The sequence below is a fragment of the Ursus americanus genome, chromosome 17 (genome assembly GCF_024610735.1).
Source record: "Ursus americanus isolate L20-20 chromosome 17, mUrsAme1.1.p, whole genome shotgun sequence".
NCBI classification, from domain to species: Eukaryota; Metazoa; Chordata; class Mammalia; order Carnivora; family Ursidae; genus Ursus; species Ursus americanus.
The window spans coordinates 35,264,944-35,280,826 of record NC_142143.1 but is presented as its reverse complement, the minus strand read 5'-3'; the positions used below and the strand labels follow the sequence as shown (position 1 = coordinate 35,280,826).

Sequence of the window (15,883 nt, the reverse complement as noted above, 5' to 3'; positions counted from 1 at the left end):
TATGAACTGCTTGAATTGTAAGAACCTAAAATTTTTGAGGATTTAATTAATGGCATTACTTCAAATATAAGAGTGTTTCCTTGAGTTACTCATACTTATATCAGGGTTTAACTGATCTTAGGATGGACAGAAGTTTAGATACTGATTTCTTTCTTTTCTTTTTTTTTTTTTTAAGATTTTGTTTGTTTATTTGACAGAGAGAGAGACAGCCAGCAAGAGAGGGAACACAAGCAGGGGGAGTGGGAGAGGAAGAAGCAGGCTCCCAGCAGAGCAGGGAGCCCAATGTGGGGCTGGATCCCAGGACCCTGGGATCATGCCTTGGGCTGAAGGCAGTTGCTTAACGACTGAGCCACCTAGTCACTCCTAGATACTGATTTCTTATGGTAGTGTTCCTGTAATTTATTTCGGTGTTCATTTATTTCTTATGAAATGACATGGCAGTAGAGTAACAATCTTGGTGATATTTTATTTCTCTTATTTTTAGTTTTATTGAGGTATAGTTTACATCTTCACCAATTCTAGGTGTACATTTTGATGAATTTGGTGTGTGCAGTTGTGTAACCACCACCATAATAAAAAATATTTGTCACCATAAAAAGTTTCCTTATGCCCTTCCGCAAGATATTTTTCTCCACTCTCACGTAACTACTGACCTGCTTATAGTTGTTGTTTTGAAGTAAAGTCTACCCCCATCATAGGGTTCAAACTCCTGACCCTGAGACCAAGAGTCATATGCTTTACCTACTGAACCCCTGACCTACTTGTAGTTATGAATTTTCTAGAACATTGTGTAATGGAGTCAAATAGGATGAGGAGTTTTGTGTTTGAATTGTTTCCTTCAGCACAACTTTTGAGAGTCATCAATGTTGTATTTACTTTTTGTTTTTCTTTATGCCATGGTATAGATGTACTACAATTTGTTTTGCCATTTACAAGTTGATGGACATTTGAGATGTTACCATTTTTTTTTAGCTCCTATGAATATTCACATACAAGACTTTGTGTGGACATGTTTTCATTTATCTTTGGCAAAGAGCCTGAAATGGGGTTTGTAGGTCATATAATAGGTGTATGTTTTAACTTTATGATAAACTTCCAGTGTTTTTCAAGCGTCTGTACCATTTTACATTTGTGTATATCTCATTATGATTTTAATTTGCATTTCCCTGATAACTAGTGGTATCAGACTCCTTTTCATATTGGCCATTTATATATCTTCTTTTGTCCAGAGTGCATTCAAATATATTGCCAGTTTTTAAGTTGTTTGTCTTCTTTTTGGGTTGTAAGAGTTCTTTGTATATTCGGGATACAAACCATTGGTCAGATAAATATTTTGCAAATATTTCTTCTTTTAACTGTATTTTTAATAGCAAATTTTTTAATTTTAATGAAGTCCATTTTTTCAATGAGTTCTTTTGTAGCAAAGATTTTTTATGTCCTACATAAGAAATCTTTGCCCCTTCAGTGTCACAAAGATGTTCTCATGCTTTCTTCCAGAAGTTAGTAGTTATTACTGTCACATTTAGATTTGTGATACATTTTTAATTAAGTTTTGTGTTTGCTCTGTGACAGGCAAAGTTCACTTTTTTCCCCACACAGACATTCATTATACCAGCACCATTTGTTGAAAAGATTGTCTTCTCTATTGGATTACCATAGCCATTTTGTCAAAAATCAATTATATAAGTTTGGGTCTATTTCTGTATACTGTCCTTTTCTGTTGATTTATTTATCTGTTTTTATACCTGCACTATGCTGTTTTTGATTACTGTAGTTTTATATTAATTCCTGAATCAGGGTAAGTCTTCCAACCTTATTCTTTTTCAAAATTGTTTTGGTTATTCTAGGTACTCTGTGTTTTCATATAAACTATAGTATCTACTTGTCAGTTTTTTTTAAAGAAACCCTGCTGTTATTTTGATTAAGATTGTGTTGAATCTGTAAGTCATTTTGGGGGGACTAACATCTTCATTTTGAGTCTGCCATTTTGTGAACATGGTGTATCTTTATTTAGATCTTTTAAATTTTTTCTCTGCTTTTATAGTTTTTAGTGACTAGGCCTTGCTGAACCTTTGTTAAATTTATTCCTAGATATTCTATTTTTTTGCTATTTTAATTCAATTGGTTTTAAATTTTGTTTTCTAATTGTTCTTTGCTACTGTATTGTTTATGTTCTGATGGTTCATTATTAATTTCTAATAATCCTGTATCCTGACACATTGCTAAATTCACTTGCTAGTTCTGTTAGTTTTGTATATTCCTTTAGATTTTCTGCAGACGCACTCATGTCATCTATGAAGAAAGGCAGTTTTATTTCCCATATTTGTATCTTTTACATCTTTTCCTTGACTTATTATACTGTCTAGAACCTCTTTTAAAATGTCTAATAAAAATGATGAAAATGGTTGGTTTTTAAATAGAATCAAAAAATTAAAAAACAAACAGGTTGTATAAATTATATAGCCATTTCTTTACTTGCTTTTAGAAGAGATATTGAGAATGCTTTCTGTTCTCATCTGACTAAAATTCTTTATTTCATTCTGTTTTTCTTACTTTAGGTAATTGACCTGGGTTCTGGAAAAGGCTACCTAAGCTCTTTTTTGTCCTTGAAGTATGGCTTAAAAGTTTATGGAATTGATTCATCAAATACCAATACTCATGGAGCTGAGGAGAGAAACAGGAAATTGAAGAAACATTGGAAAGTCTATCATACTCGATCAAAATTAGATGCCAATGGACTGGCATTAAAAATGGCAAAAGAAAGGAAAGTGCAAGATGAAATTAAGTATAAAGTAGATATTGAGGGAATATGTAACAACAGTCCTGAAAATCAAGAAAAGATGTCTACCTCAGATTTTTTGCCAGATTTTTCGGATTCTGTAATTTCTAACATTAGAACACAAATGGAAAACCTACATATGTATTCACATGGAGAAGAAAACTTGTGTTTTGAAAATGCCTTTTCCCTTATAGACCTTTTGCCTATTAATGCTGTAGAACCTGCTTCATTCCAAACAGCTAAGAGAAAAATGTCTGAAGCAAATAAAGAGAGAAGAAAACTGACATCAAAGTCAAATGAATCAAATATATATTCACCTTTAACATCTTTTATCACTGCTGATTCAGAACTACATGATATTATCAAAGATTTGGAGGTAATTTCACTTTTGAATTCCTTAATGTAATTTGTAAAAATGCCCTAAGACATAGAATTACATTTTAATAGTAGCTTACTTACCTTAATCTTATTTGATTACATTAATCTAAAGGACCAAGAAATATGATCAGAGGCTATATGCAAACTATTGTAAGAATCTAATATAAGATTAGCTGGAAGAATGTTTCTTGAGTCCTGTAATGAATTAGCAATTTAATAACCCAAATTAACCAATATTTTCCCTCCCCTCCCCATAACACACATATACAATACTTAAATATTTTACTATTAGGATAAAATAGTGATTGCATATTTTTATCTGCCAGCAGATAATATTATTAACTAATATTATATGATGAATATAGTAAAGAACGATATTAAATATTCTTGTATTACCTTTAGGGAGAGCTAAGCTAAGTTTAAAGAGAGAGATTTATACCTCTGTTGTTCTACCCCTAATTAGCAATAGACCCTTCCTCTCTAAATTCCTTTCTACTTAAAATGTTACAACATCTAAATAAAACCTACCCAATACTCCAAAAACTTTGAAGACAGTGGCGGTTGAAGCAACTGAATGTTCTATCAGGTCAAAGCTACTTATAGGTACAATTTTTTTGTTCAGGAAGTTTAGACTTAAGCTTTGCTTAAGGTTTAGAATACATGGGCTAAAAAAACATTCTTAGTAGAATAACTTAAATAAAATGATTGTATTTGTTCTGAAGATAGTTATAAAAATACAAAAATATACTTTATTCACAGCATGTCTGTTATTTTGAATTTATAATAACATGATGATGATGATAAGAATAGAACACATTTCCTGAATTTTATTGTGTGCCAGAGATTGTACTAAGTCATTTACCAGTATTAGCTTAAGTTTTACAACAACCCATTGAGGTGGATGCTATTATTATCCTCATTTTATAGATGAGGAAGTTAGAGACACTGAAGAGTTAGAACAAACTTGGTATATTGATTACTGTCTGTGAGTGTATGTGTGCGCCCATTCTCTAAGTGTATACATTTAAAACAAAAATTTTTTATTGAATTTAATGTTGCTATATTTGATGTAATGAATAAACTATACTTTTTTGGTGTTCAATGCCAACTTAGCACCACTTATTCTTTATAACATTTTATAAGCTTTGGTAGGCAGTTTGTAAAGAAGTAAATAAAAATATTGACCAACAGCTATAAATGTGTCTCAAATCGCAAGTTTGTCCTAGTAATACATGCTTCGTTTGTTTGTCCAATCTTTAATTTGGCCAGTTATTAAGCAAATATTAGTTGTAAAAGAGATCAGAGAAAATTCAAATGGATAAGGAACCAAAAAAATTAGAAAATCAACTCAAAAGTATGTTAGCTGTGATGAAAGATCATAGTCATTTTGCCTATAAAGGAAATAATTATTCATGTAAAATAAAAAACATCTACATTTCAAGGTAGAATTTGATCATTTTTAATATTCTAATGAACATTTAAAATCTTCACCTGAAATGTTTTTTTAGCCTTCCTCTAAATTGCCAAAGTTTATTTTTTCTTCTCATTCTTGAAGGATTGTTTGATGGTAGGTCTACATACTTGCGGTGATCTTGCTCCAAATACCCTGCGAATATTTACTTCCAAGTCTGAAATCAAGGGAGTTTGCAGTGTGGGTTGTTGCTACCATCTCTTATCTGAAGAGTTTGAAAACCCACATAAAGGTACAAAGTTTCCCATATCTCTTAATTATATTTATTTGAACATAATGGCTGTTTTCTATCTCTCCTTTTTTTTATTGTTACCAATATTTTGAATTAACATTTGAGAGACTACCTGATCTAATATTCTTATAATTTTAATGTTACATCAAATGAAATTTGATGTGCTATCACCGTATGTATTTTATTATAGTTTCTTTCTTCATAAAATGGTCTTAATGAATGCTAAAAACTGCAAATATGTAAACATTTTAAAGCTAAGTTATTTTAAGATGAATATATAGTTGCAAAGTCCGCCTTCATTTCTAAAGCCTCCGTTTTGTAAGCTATATTGATATTTCTCAAAAAAAAAATTCCTTACTATATTTTGAAAAGTCAACATACTCTGATTTTAAAAATCTGCATAACTGTGCAGTTGCATCAAAATAGCATTCAAACTACTCCCAGGACTGAGAACGTACCTGAGGAACAAAATACAGAGTACTTTGGTAGGACTTGAAGCATCTCATAGCCCTTCATCCAGAGCAGCCCCTGAAACTCTTCTGTCTGATCCATTTTATATGTTCTATCTCTCCATGACAGATGCTTTCAAAACTACTGCTTCAGATTAGATGATTATTTGGTCTATTAACATTAGCAGTTCTCTTTTTCTATTAGTATAATGAAGACTTTATCAACATCCACCATCCCTTGTTAAGAATTTTTACATCAGGAAGATGTGTGCATATGAATGGTATTGTATGCTCTTCTCAGTTTTAAAACCCAGATGAATATGAAATTTTAATTATTTTTCATTTAGTCATGTCCAAGAGGTAAAAATTATGATTGTATAATTCTCCTGAAATTTGACCGGATGAAACAGGGGTCATCCTTAAAACTGACAAAGATTTTTGTGAAATAAAAGTTAATTGAGTTTGAATTCTTTTATGTGTCTTTAAAAAGTATCTTTTAGGAAAAGGTGGACAAAAGTAAAGTTGTGAATATTTAGAGATACATCCCAAGTGAGAGAAAGCAAATTGGCCAAAAAGTTAACAACAGTTTGATTTACATGGAGAATATATATATTTGTTATGCCATTATTTCCAACTTTTCTCTGAGTACAAAAATTTTCAACATAAAAATTTGCGGGGAAAAGTGAACCTGAAATAGAAAAAAAAAGTATTTATACCAAAATATATACACAAATATTTACATTATTTTACAGTCTTACTGTACATCTTTCCTAAAAGAAATGAATGACCTTCAATACAGTAACAGTTGTACAGCTTTTAAAATATTAAATGAGTAGTGTTTTCCTCCATCAGCAATAGCAAAAGATTTTATGTAGGAGAGGTTTGGTTCTCAATTCAACAGCTTCTTCTTCTGTAGGTACAGCGAAATGGGTTGTTGTTGTTGTTGTTGTTGTTTTTAATAATTGGCTCATTTGGGATAGGTATAGATGCCTGGTGTATTCTTCAATTCAGAAGTATTGTCCTACAGTGTAAGATCTTTAATTTCAGCTGTCGTCTTCCCTCTTTCATTTCATCATCATCATTCCCCCAGAGATGCCTTCCCCTCCCAAAGGACCTCTTCAGGCAGTACCATCTTAGGACTGCCGTCTCCAGTCCTGCTGGACCTTTGCAGCCATTGCTCTATATCGTCAGGTCTCAGACCTAGCCTCAATATTTCCCACCATGGATGGGATGTTCTTTTTTGGCTTTGTACTCTATTCTGTCTTACACCCATTTTCCCCCACTTGATTCTCCCTCTGGAGTGATCCTCGCAGCTAGTTCTGCTAGTTTAGGATGTTTCTTTACTAACTTACATTTAAATCAAAATTTGTAGTGTAGTTGTGGCTTATGAATAATTTTGTTTATTCTCTCTCTGTTTTTTGTTGAACATGTAAAGAAATTCGGATTTAACTGACTCATTATTTTATGGCAACCAGGAAGTACCATTGGTACATTTTTCATCTGATGTCTAGTTCTTTAATTCTGTTCCTAAAGGACTTGGTAAAAGCTGCTTGCCCGAGTATAGAAAAATTTAAGAGAATGATTACTTACTTCTTTGCCAGTCCATTTTATATCATTTTTTAGAAGATTTATTTATTTATTTATTTATTTATTTATTTATTTTAATAATAATTTTTTATTATGTTATGTTAGTCACCATACAGTATATCCTTAGTTTTTGATGTAATGTTCCATGATTCATTATTTGCGTATAACACCCAGTGCACCATGCAATATGTGTCCTCCTTAATACCCATCACTGGCCTATCCCAGTCCCCCACTCCTCTCCCATCTGAAGCCCTCAGTTTGTTTCCCAGAGTCCACAATCTCTCATGGTTCATTCCGCCTTCTGTTTACCCCCTCTTCATTCTTCCCTTCCTTTTCCTGCCGATCTCCCTGCTATTTCTTATGTTCCATAAATGAGTGAAACCATATGATAATTGTCTTTCTCTGCTTGACTTATTTCACTTAGCATAATCTCCTCCAGTCCTGTCCATGTTGCTGCAAATGTTGGATAATTGTTCTTTCTGATGGCTGAGTAATATTCCATTGTATATATGGGCCACATCTTAATTCATTCGTCTGTTGAAGGGCATCTCGGCTCCTTCCACAATTTAGCTATTGTGGACAAAGCTGCTATGAACATTGGGGTGCATATGGCCCTTCTCTTCACTACGTCTGTATCTTTGGGGTAAATACCCAGTAGTGCAATGGCTGGATCATAGGGTAGCTCTATTTTTAACTTTTTAAGGGACCTCCACACTGTTTTCCAGAGTGGCTGTACCAACTTGCATTCCCACCAACAGTGTAAGAGGGATCCCCTTTCTCCACATCCTCTCCAATATTTGTTGTTTCTTGCCTTGTCAATTTTTGCCATTCTAACTGGCATAAGGTGGTATCTCAATGTGGGTTTTTTGGTTTTTTTTAATGATTTTTTATTATATTATGTTAGTCACCATACAGTACATCCCTGGTTTCCGATGCAAAGTTCGATGATTCATTAGTTGCACATAACACCCAGTGCACCATGCAATACGTGCCCTCCCTACTACCCATCACCAGTCTATCCCATTCCCCCACCCCCCTCCCCTCTGAGGCCCTCAGCTTGTTTCTCATAGTCCACAGTCTCTCGTGTGGTTTTGATTTGAATTTCCCTGATGGCTAATGATTTTCAACATTTTTTCATGTGTCTGTTTGCCATTTTTATGTCTTCATTGGAGAAGTGTCTGTTCATATCTTCTGCCCATTTTTTGATTTGATTATTTGTTTCTCGTGTATTGAGTTTGAGAAGTTCTTTGTAGATCTTGGATACCAGTCTTTTATCTGTAGTGTCATTTGCAAATATCTTCTCCCATTCTGTGGGCTGCCTCTTAGTTTTTTTGACTGTTTCCTTGGCTGTGCAGAAGCTTTTTATCTTGATGAAGTCTCACAAGTTCATTTTTTCTTTGTTTCTCTTGCTTTTGGAGATGTGTCATGAAAAAAGTTGTTGTGGCCGAGATCAAAGAGGTTGCAGCCTATGTTCTCCTCTATGATTTTGATGGATTCCTGTCTCACATCGAGGTCTTTCATCCATTTGGAGTTTATCTTTGTGTATGGTGTGAGAGAGTGGTCAAGTTTCATTCTTTTGCATATAGCTGTCCAATTTTCCCAGCACCATTTATTGAAGAGACTTTTTTCCACTGGATGTTTTTTACCTACTTTGTCAAAGATTAGTTGCCCAAAGAGCCGAGGGTCCATTTCTGGGTTCTCTATTCTGTTCCATTGGTCTATGTGTCTGTTTTTGTGCCAGTACCATGCTGTCTTTGTGATTACAGCTTTGTAGTATAGCTTGAAATCCGGCAATGTGATGCCCCCAGCTTTGTTTTTCCTTTTCAACAATTCCTTGGTGATTTGGGGCCTTTTCTGGTTCCACACAAATATAAGGACTGTTTGTTCCAGTTTTTTGAAAAATGTCATTGGTATTTTGATCGGGATGGCATTGAAAGTGTAGATTGCTCTGGGTACATAGACATTTTAACTGTGTTTATTCTTCCGATCCATGAGCGTGGAATATTTTTCCATCTTTTTGTGTCTTCTTCAATGTCTTTCAAGAGTGATTTGTAGTTTCTAGAATATAGATCCTTTACGTCTCTGGTTAAGTTAATTCCGAGATAACGTATGATTTTTGGTGCTATTGTAAATGGAATGGATTCCCTAATTTCTCTTTCTTCAGTCTCATTGTTCATGTATAGAAATGCAACTGATTCCTGAGCATTGATTTTGTATCCCACCACATTACTGAATTGCTCTATAACTTCTAATAGTTTGGGAGTGGAGTCTTGGGTTTTCTATGTAGAGTATCATGTCATCTGCGAAGAGAGACAGTTTGACAACTTCTTTGCCGATTTGGATACCTTTTATCCCTTTTTGTTGCTGATTGCTGTTGCAAGGACTTCTGGTACTATGTTGAATAATAATGGCGAGAGTGGGCATCCTTGTTGTGTTCCTGATCTTAAGGAAAAGGCTCTCAGCTTTTCCCCATTGAGAATGATATTCGCTGTAGGCTTTTAATAGATGGTTTTTATGAAATTGAGGAATGTACTGTCTATCCCTACACTCTGAAGGGTTTTAATCAGGAAAGGATGCTGTATTTTGTCAAATGCTTTTTCTGCATCAATCGAGAGGATCATGTGGTTCTTGACTCTTTTCTTGTTGATATGATCTATCATACTGATCAATTCACGAATGTTGAACCACCCTTGCATCCCAGGGATGAATCCCACTTGGTCTTGATGGATAATTCTTTTAATGTACTGTTGGATCCTATTAGCTAGGATCTTGTTGAGAATTTTGGCGTCCATATTCATCAGGGATATCAGTCTGTAATTCTCCTCTTTGATGGGGGTCTTTGCCTGGTTTGGGGATCAAGGTAATACTGGCCTCATAAAATGAGTTTGGTAGTTTTCCTTCTGTTTCTATTTTTTGAAACAGCTTCAGGAGCATAGGTATTATTTCTTCTTTGAATGTTCAGTAGAATTCCTTGGGGAATCCGTCAGGCCCTGTACTCTTGTTTTTGGGGAGGTTTTTGATCACTGCTTCAATCTCTTCATAATGAATCGGTCTGTTTAAATAATCAATTTCCTGTTTTAGTCTTGGTAGTTTATAGGTTTCCAGGAAGGCATCCATTTCTTCCAGGTTGTTTAATTTATTGGCATAAAGCTGTTGATAAAAGTTTCTAATGATCCTTCTATTTCATTGGTGTTGGTTTTGATCTCTCCCCTTTCATTCATAATTTTATTAATTTGGGTCCTTTCTCTGTTCTTTTGAATAAGTCTGGCCAGTGGCTTATCGATCTTATTTATTCTTTCTAAGAACCAGCTTCTAGTTCTGTTGATCTGCTCTACTGTGCTCCTGGTTTCTAATTCATGGATCTCTGCTCTAATCTTGAGCAACTGCCTTCTCGTGGTGGGTTAGGCCTGTTCTTCTGTTCCAGCTCCAGCTTCTTGAGTTGAGAATATAAAAACTGCATTTTAGATTTCTCTATTCTTTTGAGTGAGGCTTGGATGGCTATGTATTTTCCCCTTAGGACCACCTTTGCAGTGTCCCATAGGTTTTGGACTGATGGGTTTTCATTCTCGTTGGTCTCCATAAATTGTTTAAATTGATTTTTAGTTTCCTGGTTTACCCAATCATTCTTGAGCAGGATGGTTCTTAGTTTCCAAGTGTTTGAGTTTCTTCCAAATTTTTCCTTGTGATTGAGTTCCAGTTTCAAAGCATTGTGGTCTGAGAATATGCAGGGAATAATCTCAGTCTTTTGGTATTGGTTGAGACCTGTTTTGTGACCCAGTATATGGTCTATTCTGGAGAAAGTTCCATGTGCATTTGAAAAGAATGAGTATTCTGTTGTTCTGGGGTGTAGTGTTCTGTATATACCTATGAGGTCCATCTGGTCCAGTATGTCATTCAAAGCTCTTGTTTCTTTGTTGATTTTCTGCTTAGGTGATCTGTCTATTGCTGATAGTGGAGTGTTGAGGTCCCCTACTATTAACGTATTATTATCTATATGTCTCTTTATTCTGGTTAAGTGTTGGCTTGTGTATCTAGCTGCTCCCCTGTTGGGGGCATAGATATTTATAATTGTCATATCCACTTGTTGGATACATCCTTTAAGAATAATATAGTGTCCTTCTGTATCTCTAACAACGGTCTTTAGTTTAAAATCTAATCTGTCTGATATGAGAATTGCTACCCCAGCTTTCTTTTGAGGTCCATTGGCATGAAAAATGGTTTTCTATCCCTCACTTTCAGTCTGGATGTATCTTTAGGTTCAGAATGAGTCTCTTGTAGACAGCAAATGGATGGGTCATGTCTTTTTATCCAGTCTGGAAACCCGTGGTGTTTTATGGGAGCATTTAGGCCATTCACATTGAGAGTGATTATTGAGAGATATGATTTTAATGACATCATGTTGCCTGTGAAGTTTTTGTTTCTATAGATTGTAAATTTCTGTTCTGCATCACTCTTGGGGTCTTTTTACTTTTATAGAACCCCCCCCTTAATATCTCATGTAGGGCTGGCTTGGTGGTTACGAATTCCTTCAGTTTCTGCCGATCCTGGAAGGTCCTTATCTCTTCATCAATTCTGAATAACAGCCTTGCTGGATAAAGGATCCTTGGCTGCATGTTCTTCTCGGGTAGAGCTTTGAAAATACTCTGCCAGCCCTTCCTAGCCTGCCAGGTCTCTGTAGACAGGTCTGACGTTATTCTGATATTTTTCCCTCTGTACGTAAGAATTTTCTTCCCCCTGGCCGCTTTCAGTACTGTATCCTTGGATCTAATATTTGCAAATTGCACAATGACGTGACGTGGTGTAGGTCTGTTGTCATTGACCTTGGGAGGGGTCCTCTCTGCCTCTTGGACATGAGTGCTTGTTTCCTTTGCCAGATTAGGGAAGTTCTCAGCTACAATTTGTTCAAATATCTCTTCTAGACCTCTCTCTTTCTCCACCCCCTCGGGGATGCCGATGATTCTGATATTGGAACGTTTCATTGAGTCAGTAATCTCCCGTAATCTACATTCTTGAGGTTGGATTTTTTTGAGGCAAGTTTCTGTTTTAACTTTCTCTTCTACCATCCTATCCTCCAATTCACTAATTCGTTCTTCTGCCTCATTTACCCTGGCCATCAGAGGGTCTAGTTTAGACTGCATTTGATTTATAGCATTTTTAATTTCTGCCAGATTCGCTCTCATTTCCACCCTCAGAGATTCTATATTCTCATTAATATTTTCATTAATATTTTTTTCCAGCCTACACATCATCTTGACCATTGTTACTCTGAACTCCATTTCTGACAGTTTGGTTATATCCATATCCATCAGTTCTATGGCAGAGGCCACAGACTTATTATCTTTTCTTTGCTTGGGGGGATTTCTTCTCCTCATCATTCTGATGAGGAGAGGTTGCAGGGATGCACAGAGCCCAAATTATTGACCAGGGCCCAGGCAGTGTGCACTTGTTTTATAGGGACGTTAGGGATGTGGGCTTCTTTATTTTTCAGCCTGCCTTCTAGGGGAGGGGCCTGCTGCACTGATACTCAGGCAGCCCTGTTTGGTAGAGTTGCCCCGTCCCCTGCGAGGGGGGATGGGGATGGGCACAATGTGAACTGGTATTTCTGGGCTTTTGTTCTCTGGCAGCTTTCCCTGGCGATTTTCTGTGACTCTTCTGAGAGTCAGAGCAGCAGTGGCCATATCCTAGCCACTGTGACAGAACAGAGAGATCGCAGTCCGCTCTCCACTGAGCTCTCTTGGCCACTTTAACTCTGTTTCTGTCGGTTCTGCTAAAAACCCTGCAGCATCCCGGGTTGTGCACCCCACAGCCGATTTCCCAGCCCTCGCTTCCAGGGCTGGCATGTCTCTGTCCTTTCTGCTTCTAACACTGCCAACCGCCCTTGGTTCCCCTGCGGTCTCCCGAGCTCCTTATTTCTGTGTGGTTCACACACTCTGGAGCGTTGATTTTCAGTCTGGTCGTGCGCGCACGCTCCCTCCCAAGCTCTCGGTTTCAGTCTAGTTCGAGTGTGCACTCCGGAGCTCTGGTTTTCAGTCTGGTCGCGAGCTCCGGGCTCAGGATCTGTCTGCTCTCTCGCGGGTGTCGGTCCACGAGTCCGGCCCACTCCCCAGTGCAGGTGGCTACTGCTTCCCAGCTCCCAAGCGAGGCAGCTCCCTCCCCCTTCTGTTTATCTTCCGATATCTGTGCACGGATTCATGACTCTCTGCTTGTACCTCAATACTCAGCACTGGAGATGTTCGTTTGTAGAGATCCAGATGTATCTTCCTGCGTCTCAGGCTGATTTCGTGGGTGTTCAGGATGGTCTGGTAGATATCCAGCCCGACTCAGGGGACCAGCTGAAAAAGGGGCCCCCTACTCCTCTGCCATCTTTTCACCTCCTCCCTATTTATTTATTTTAGAGACAGCATGCACACAAGCATGTGTGAGCAGAGGGAGGGGGAGGGGCGGAGAGAGAGTCCTCAAGCACAATCTCCACTGAGTGTGGAACCCAACGCTGCCTCAATCCCAGGACGCCAAGATCATGACCTGAGCTGAAATCAAGTTGACCGCCCAACTCGACTGAGCTACCCAGGTGCCCCAGTACCTTTCCTAAGAGTTATTGCATTAAACTGTTGACAAGTATTTATTGACCATGTATTTGAACTAAAATGAAAAATACATTTGCATAGGGCATGTTCAGTGGAGAGGCCTTTGAAGAATCTGAAGGGAAGGGAAGATAGGTGCATCTACATCTTCAGTCACTCCCACTTCTTTCCTGCCATGGAAAGAGCTGATATATTTATGAGTCTTTAGAGTGTAGATACTGGCTTTTATTCACTTTTGTATCTTCAGAACTAAGCACATTGCCTCAAACATGATAGATGGAGATCACTGTTTGCATAATGTGTGTTGAATAGATAATTAAGAACAAGTGACTAGCAATAGAAAAAAAAATCACTATCACTGCATTGGTACCTGCGTGTCATGCTGGTAGGAGATAATATGATTGAATAAACATTTCTCGACTAGCTACTATTTTCAAGACATGGAACTTGACACTTTATGTCTAGTAAAGAGAGATGGGGAGGGGCTCCTAAAAAGTCAGTACTTTGGGAAAGAAGTAAAAAACTCAAATAGATGCCAAGCAGAGTTCAGTTGAGTTCAATATTCATTGAATGCCAGCTATGTTCCATACTGTGCTAAGCAGTGATGATATTAAAATGTATGAGACATCATCTTCACCCTCAAGGGATAAAAAAGTAGCTCTTAATCCTAGGAACCAGATAGTCCCTGTTAGTAACTTAATTTGCAAAAAATCACTTAGAATAGAAAATTCAAATATAGAAAGATATTAAAAATGAAAATAAAGTCTCCCAACCCATATTTTTGGTTTCTTGTGTAATTTTCCAGAAAAGACAATGTATACACATATGTACACACTTCATATTCTTATATTTTAGGGAACCAAAAGATAAACAGTTCATTTCCTTAACTTTTTTCACTTAATATATTGTGATTTTTCCAGATCAGCACATACAATGTTGCCTTATTCTTTTTAGTGATTCCAAGGTATTTCGTATGCAATTTTTTATTTATTCAATCCTAAATAGTTATATTTTCTGAAAACAATGGGACTTTTCTTTCAGTAAGCCAGAATTTAATGAACAGATGGTCATTTCACTGTAGAGTTTGGAGAACACAAAATATGGAAAGAGTGTTTCCCTCTTAGTTCCTAATTCTCCAACATTAGTTTCAAAAGAGTGGAATAAGTGCTGTAAGACAGAATATTATACCTGTGTTATCTTATAGCAAAATGACATGTAGCCTAGTCTGTGATTGGGGGGGGGTGGGAGTTGAGGTTATGTTCCCAGTGTGGCAATACCCACTGTGACTTAAAAGATCAGTAGGAGTTAATTAGACAAAGAAGTGGGAAGGGTATTGCAGACAGTATACAAAGGTTTGGGGGATAAGTGTTCAAAATCACATTTTCTTCTCTTTGCTTTCCATAGTCACTGTTTCTCTTTGTCTTTTCTTCCATCCTATTTTTCCTTGTGTCATTCTCAGAAGCAGTGATAACGATAATCCTAATGGTCATTTCAGTGGTTAGAAGGGGGCAGCTTTTAGAGTGAATGACACCTCCATTTTCTGATTTCAGTTTACCCATAAGTCATTACCCCAGAATCTCTCTTTGGTTCTCTCAGTTTATTTATTTAGTACCTAGTTATTCAACATAAAATAATCTTTGGGTCTTCTGGGAAAATTAGTTAAACCGAATAACTACAAATTTTCACAATCTGGTAATGGAAGTCTCTCAGTTAACAGATCTCAAGCATTGGTCTTGGACATCCCATCCTTCTCTAGAGTGGAAGTTGCCATTGTTCACTGAGTGGATAGGACATTTAGCCCAAGGATTTAGATAAGAAAAAGTGTTAGGAAGGTTTGTAACAACAGTGACTGGCAGCTACAGACTCATTTTCCCTCTTTACAAGCAGGATTAATTCAGGGAAGCAGGATTAATTCAGGGAAAGGCTTTCCTATCAAAAATATTTTGACTGAGAATCATTGAGATTATCAGGTAAACAATTACAAGGCTTAACTGGCAAAAGCTAATATTAGTATCTTAGTGCCGCTTGCTTTCTTTATGCATACCTGAAACAAACAGAAGGTTGGGAGTGTTGCTTGTCAGTAAAGCAAAGAATAAGCAGAAAGCAACAAGACTGAGTATTATGATGAAGTAGGTGGAGATGTATACAACACGAGTACCTCCAGATACTTAAGAGGTCAAGAAAAGAGGTGGAGAGCCAAAAGATAGGAGAAAAATATAGAAAAATAAGTGATAGGAGTAACAAAAGCAATCTTTATTTGTTTATTTGTTGCAGTTTTGCCTAGCTTTGGACTGCCACATTTTCTCATCTCAAAAGCCAGATGGCAAAGGTAACTTACTCCCTTTTCTCTTTCCCATGCCCTTATCTCCATTTTCCTGCCTTATCTTGGCTATAGTAAAAGGAAGA

The 15,883-nt window shown here is 36.7% G+C and overlaps 1 protein-coding gene across 7 annotated transcripts in view; it reads left to right on the top strand.

Moving 5' to 3' along the window:
- The window catches only part of METTL25 (methyltransferase like 25), a 137,376-nt gene that overhangs the window by 29,195 nt on the left and 92,298 nt on the right, over positions 1-15,883 (top strand). For all 7 annotated transcript variants that reach the window (XR_015727153.1, XR_015727152.1, XR_015727151.1 and 4 more), the window contains 2 exons: positions 2,559-3,155; positions 4,713-4,860. Coding sequence is in view for 2 of the 7 variants with exons in the window: in XM_045780037.2 (XP_045635993.2) it covers positions 2,559-3,155; positions 4,713-4,860 (745 nt within the window). In the remaining 5 variants the exon portion in view is untranslated. The remainder of the gene's footprint in view (positions 1-2,558; positions 3,156-4,712; positions 4,861-15,883) is intronic.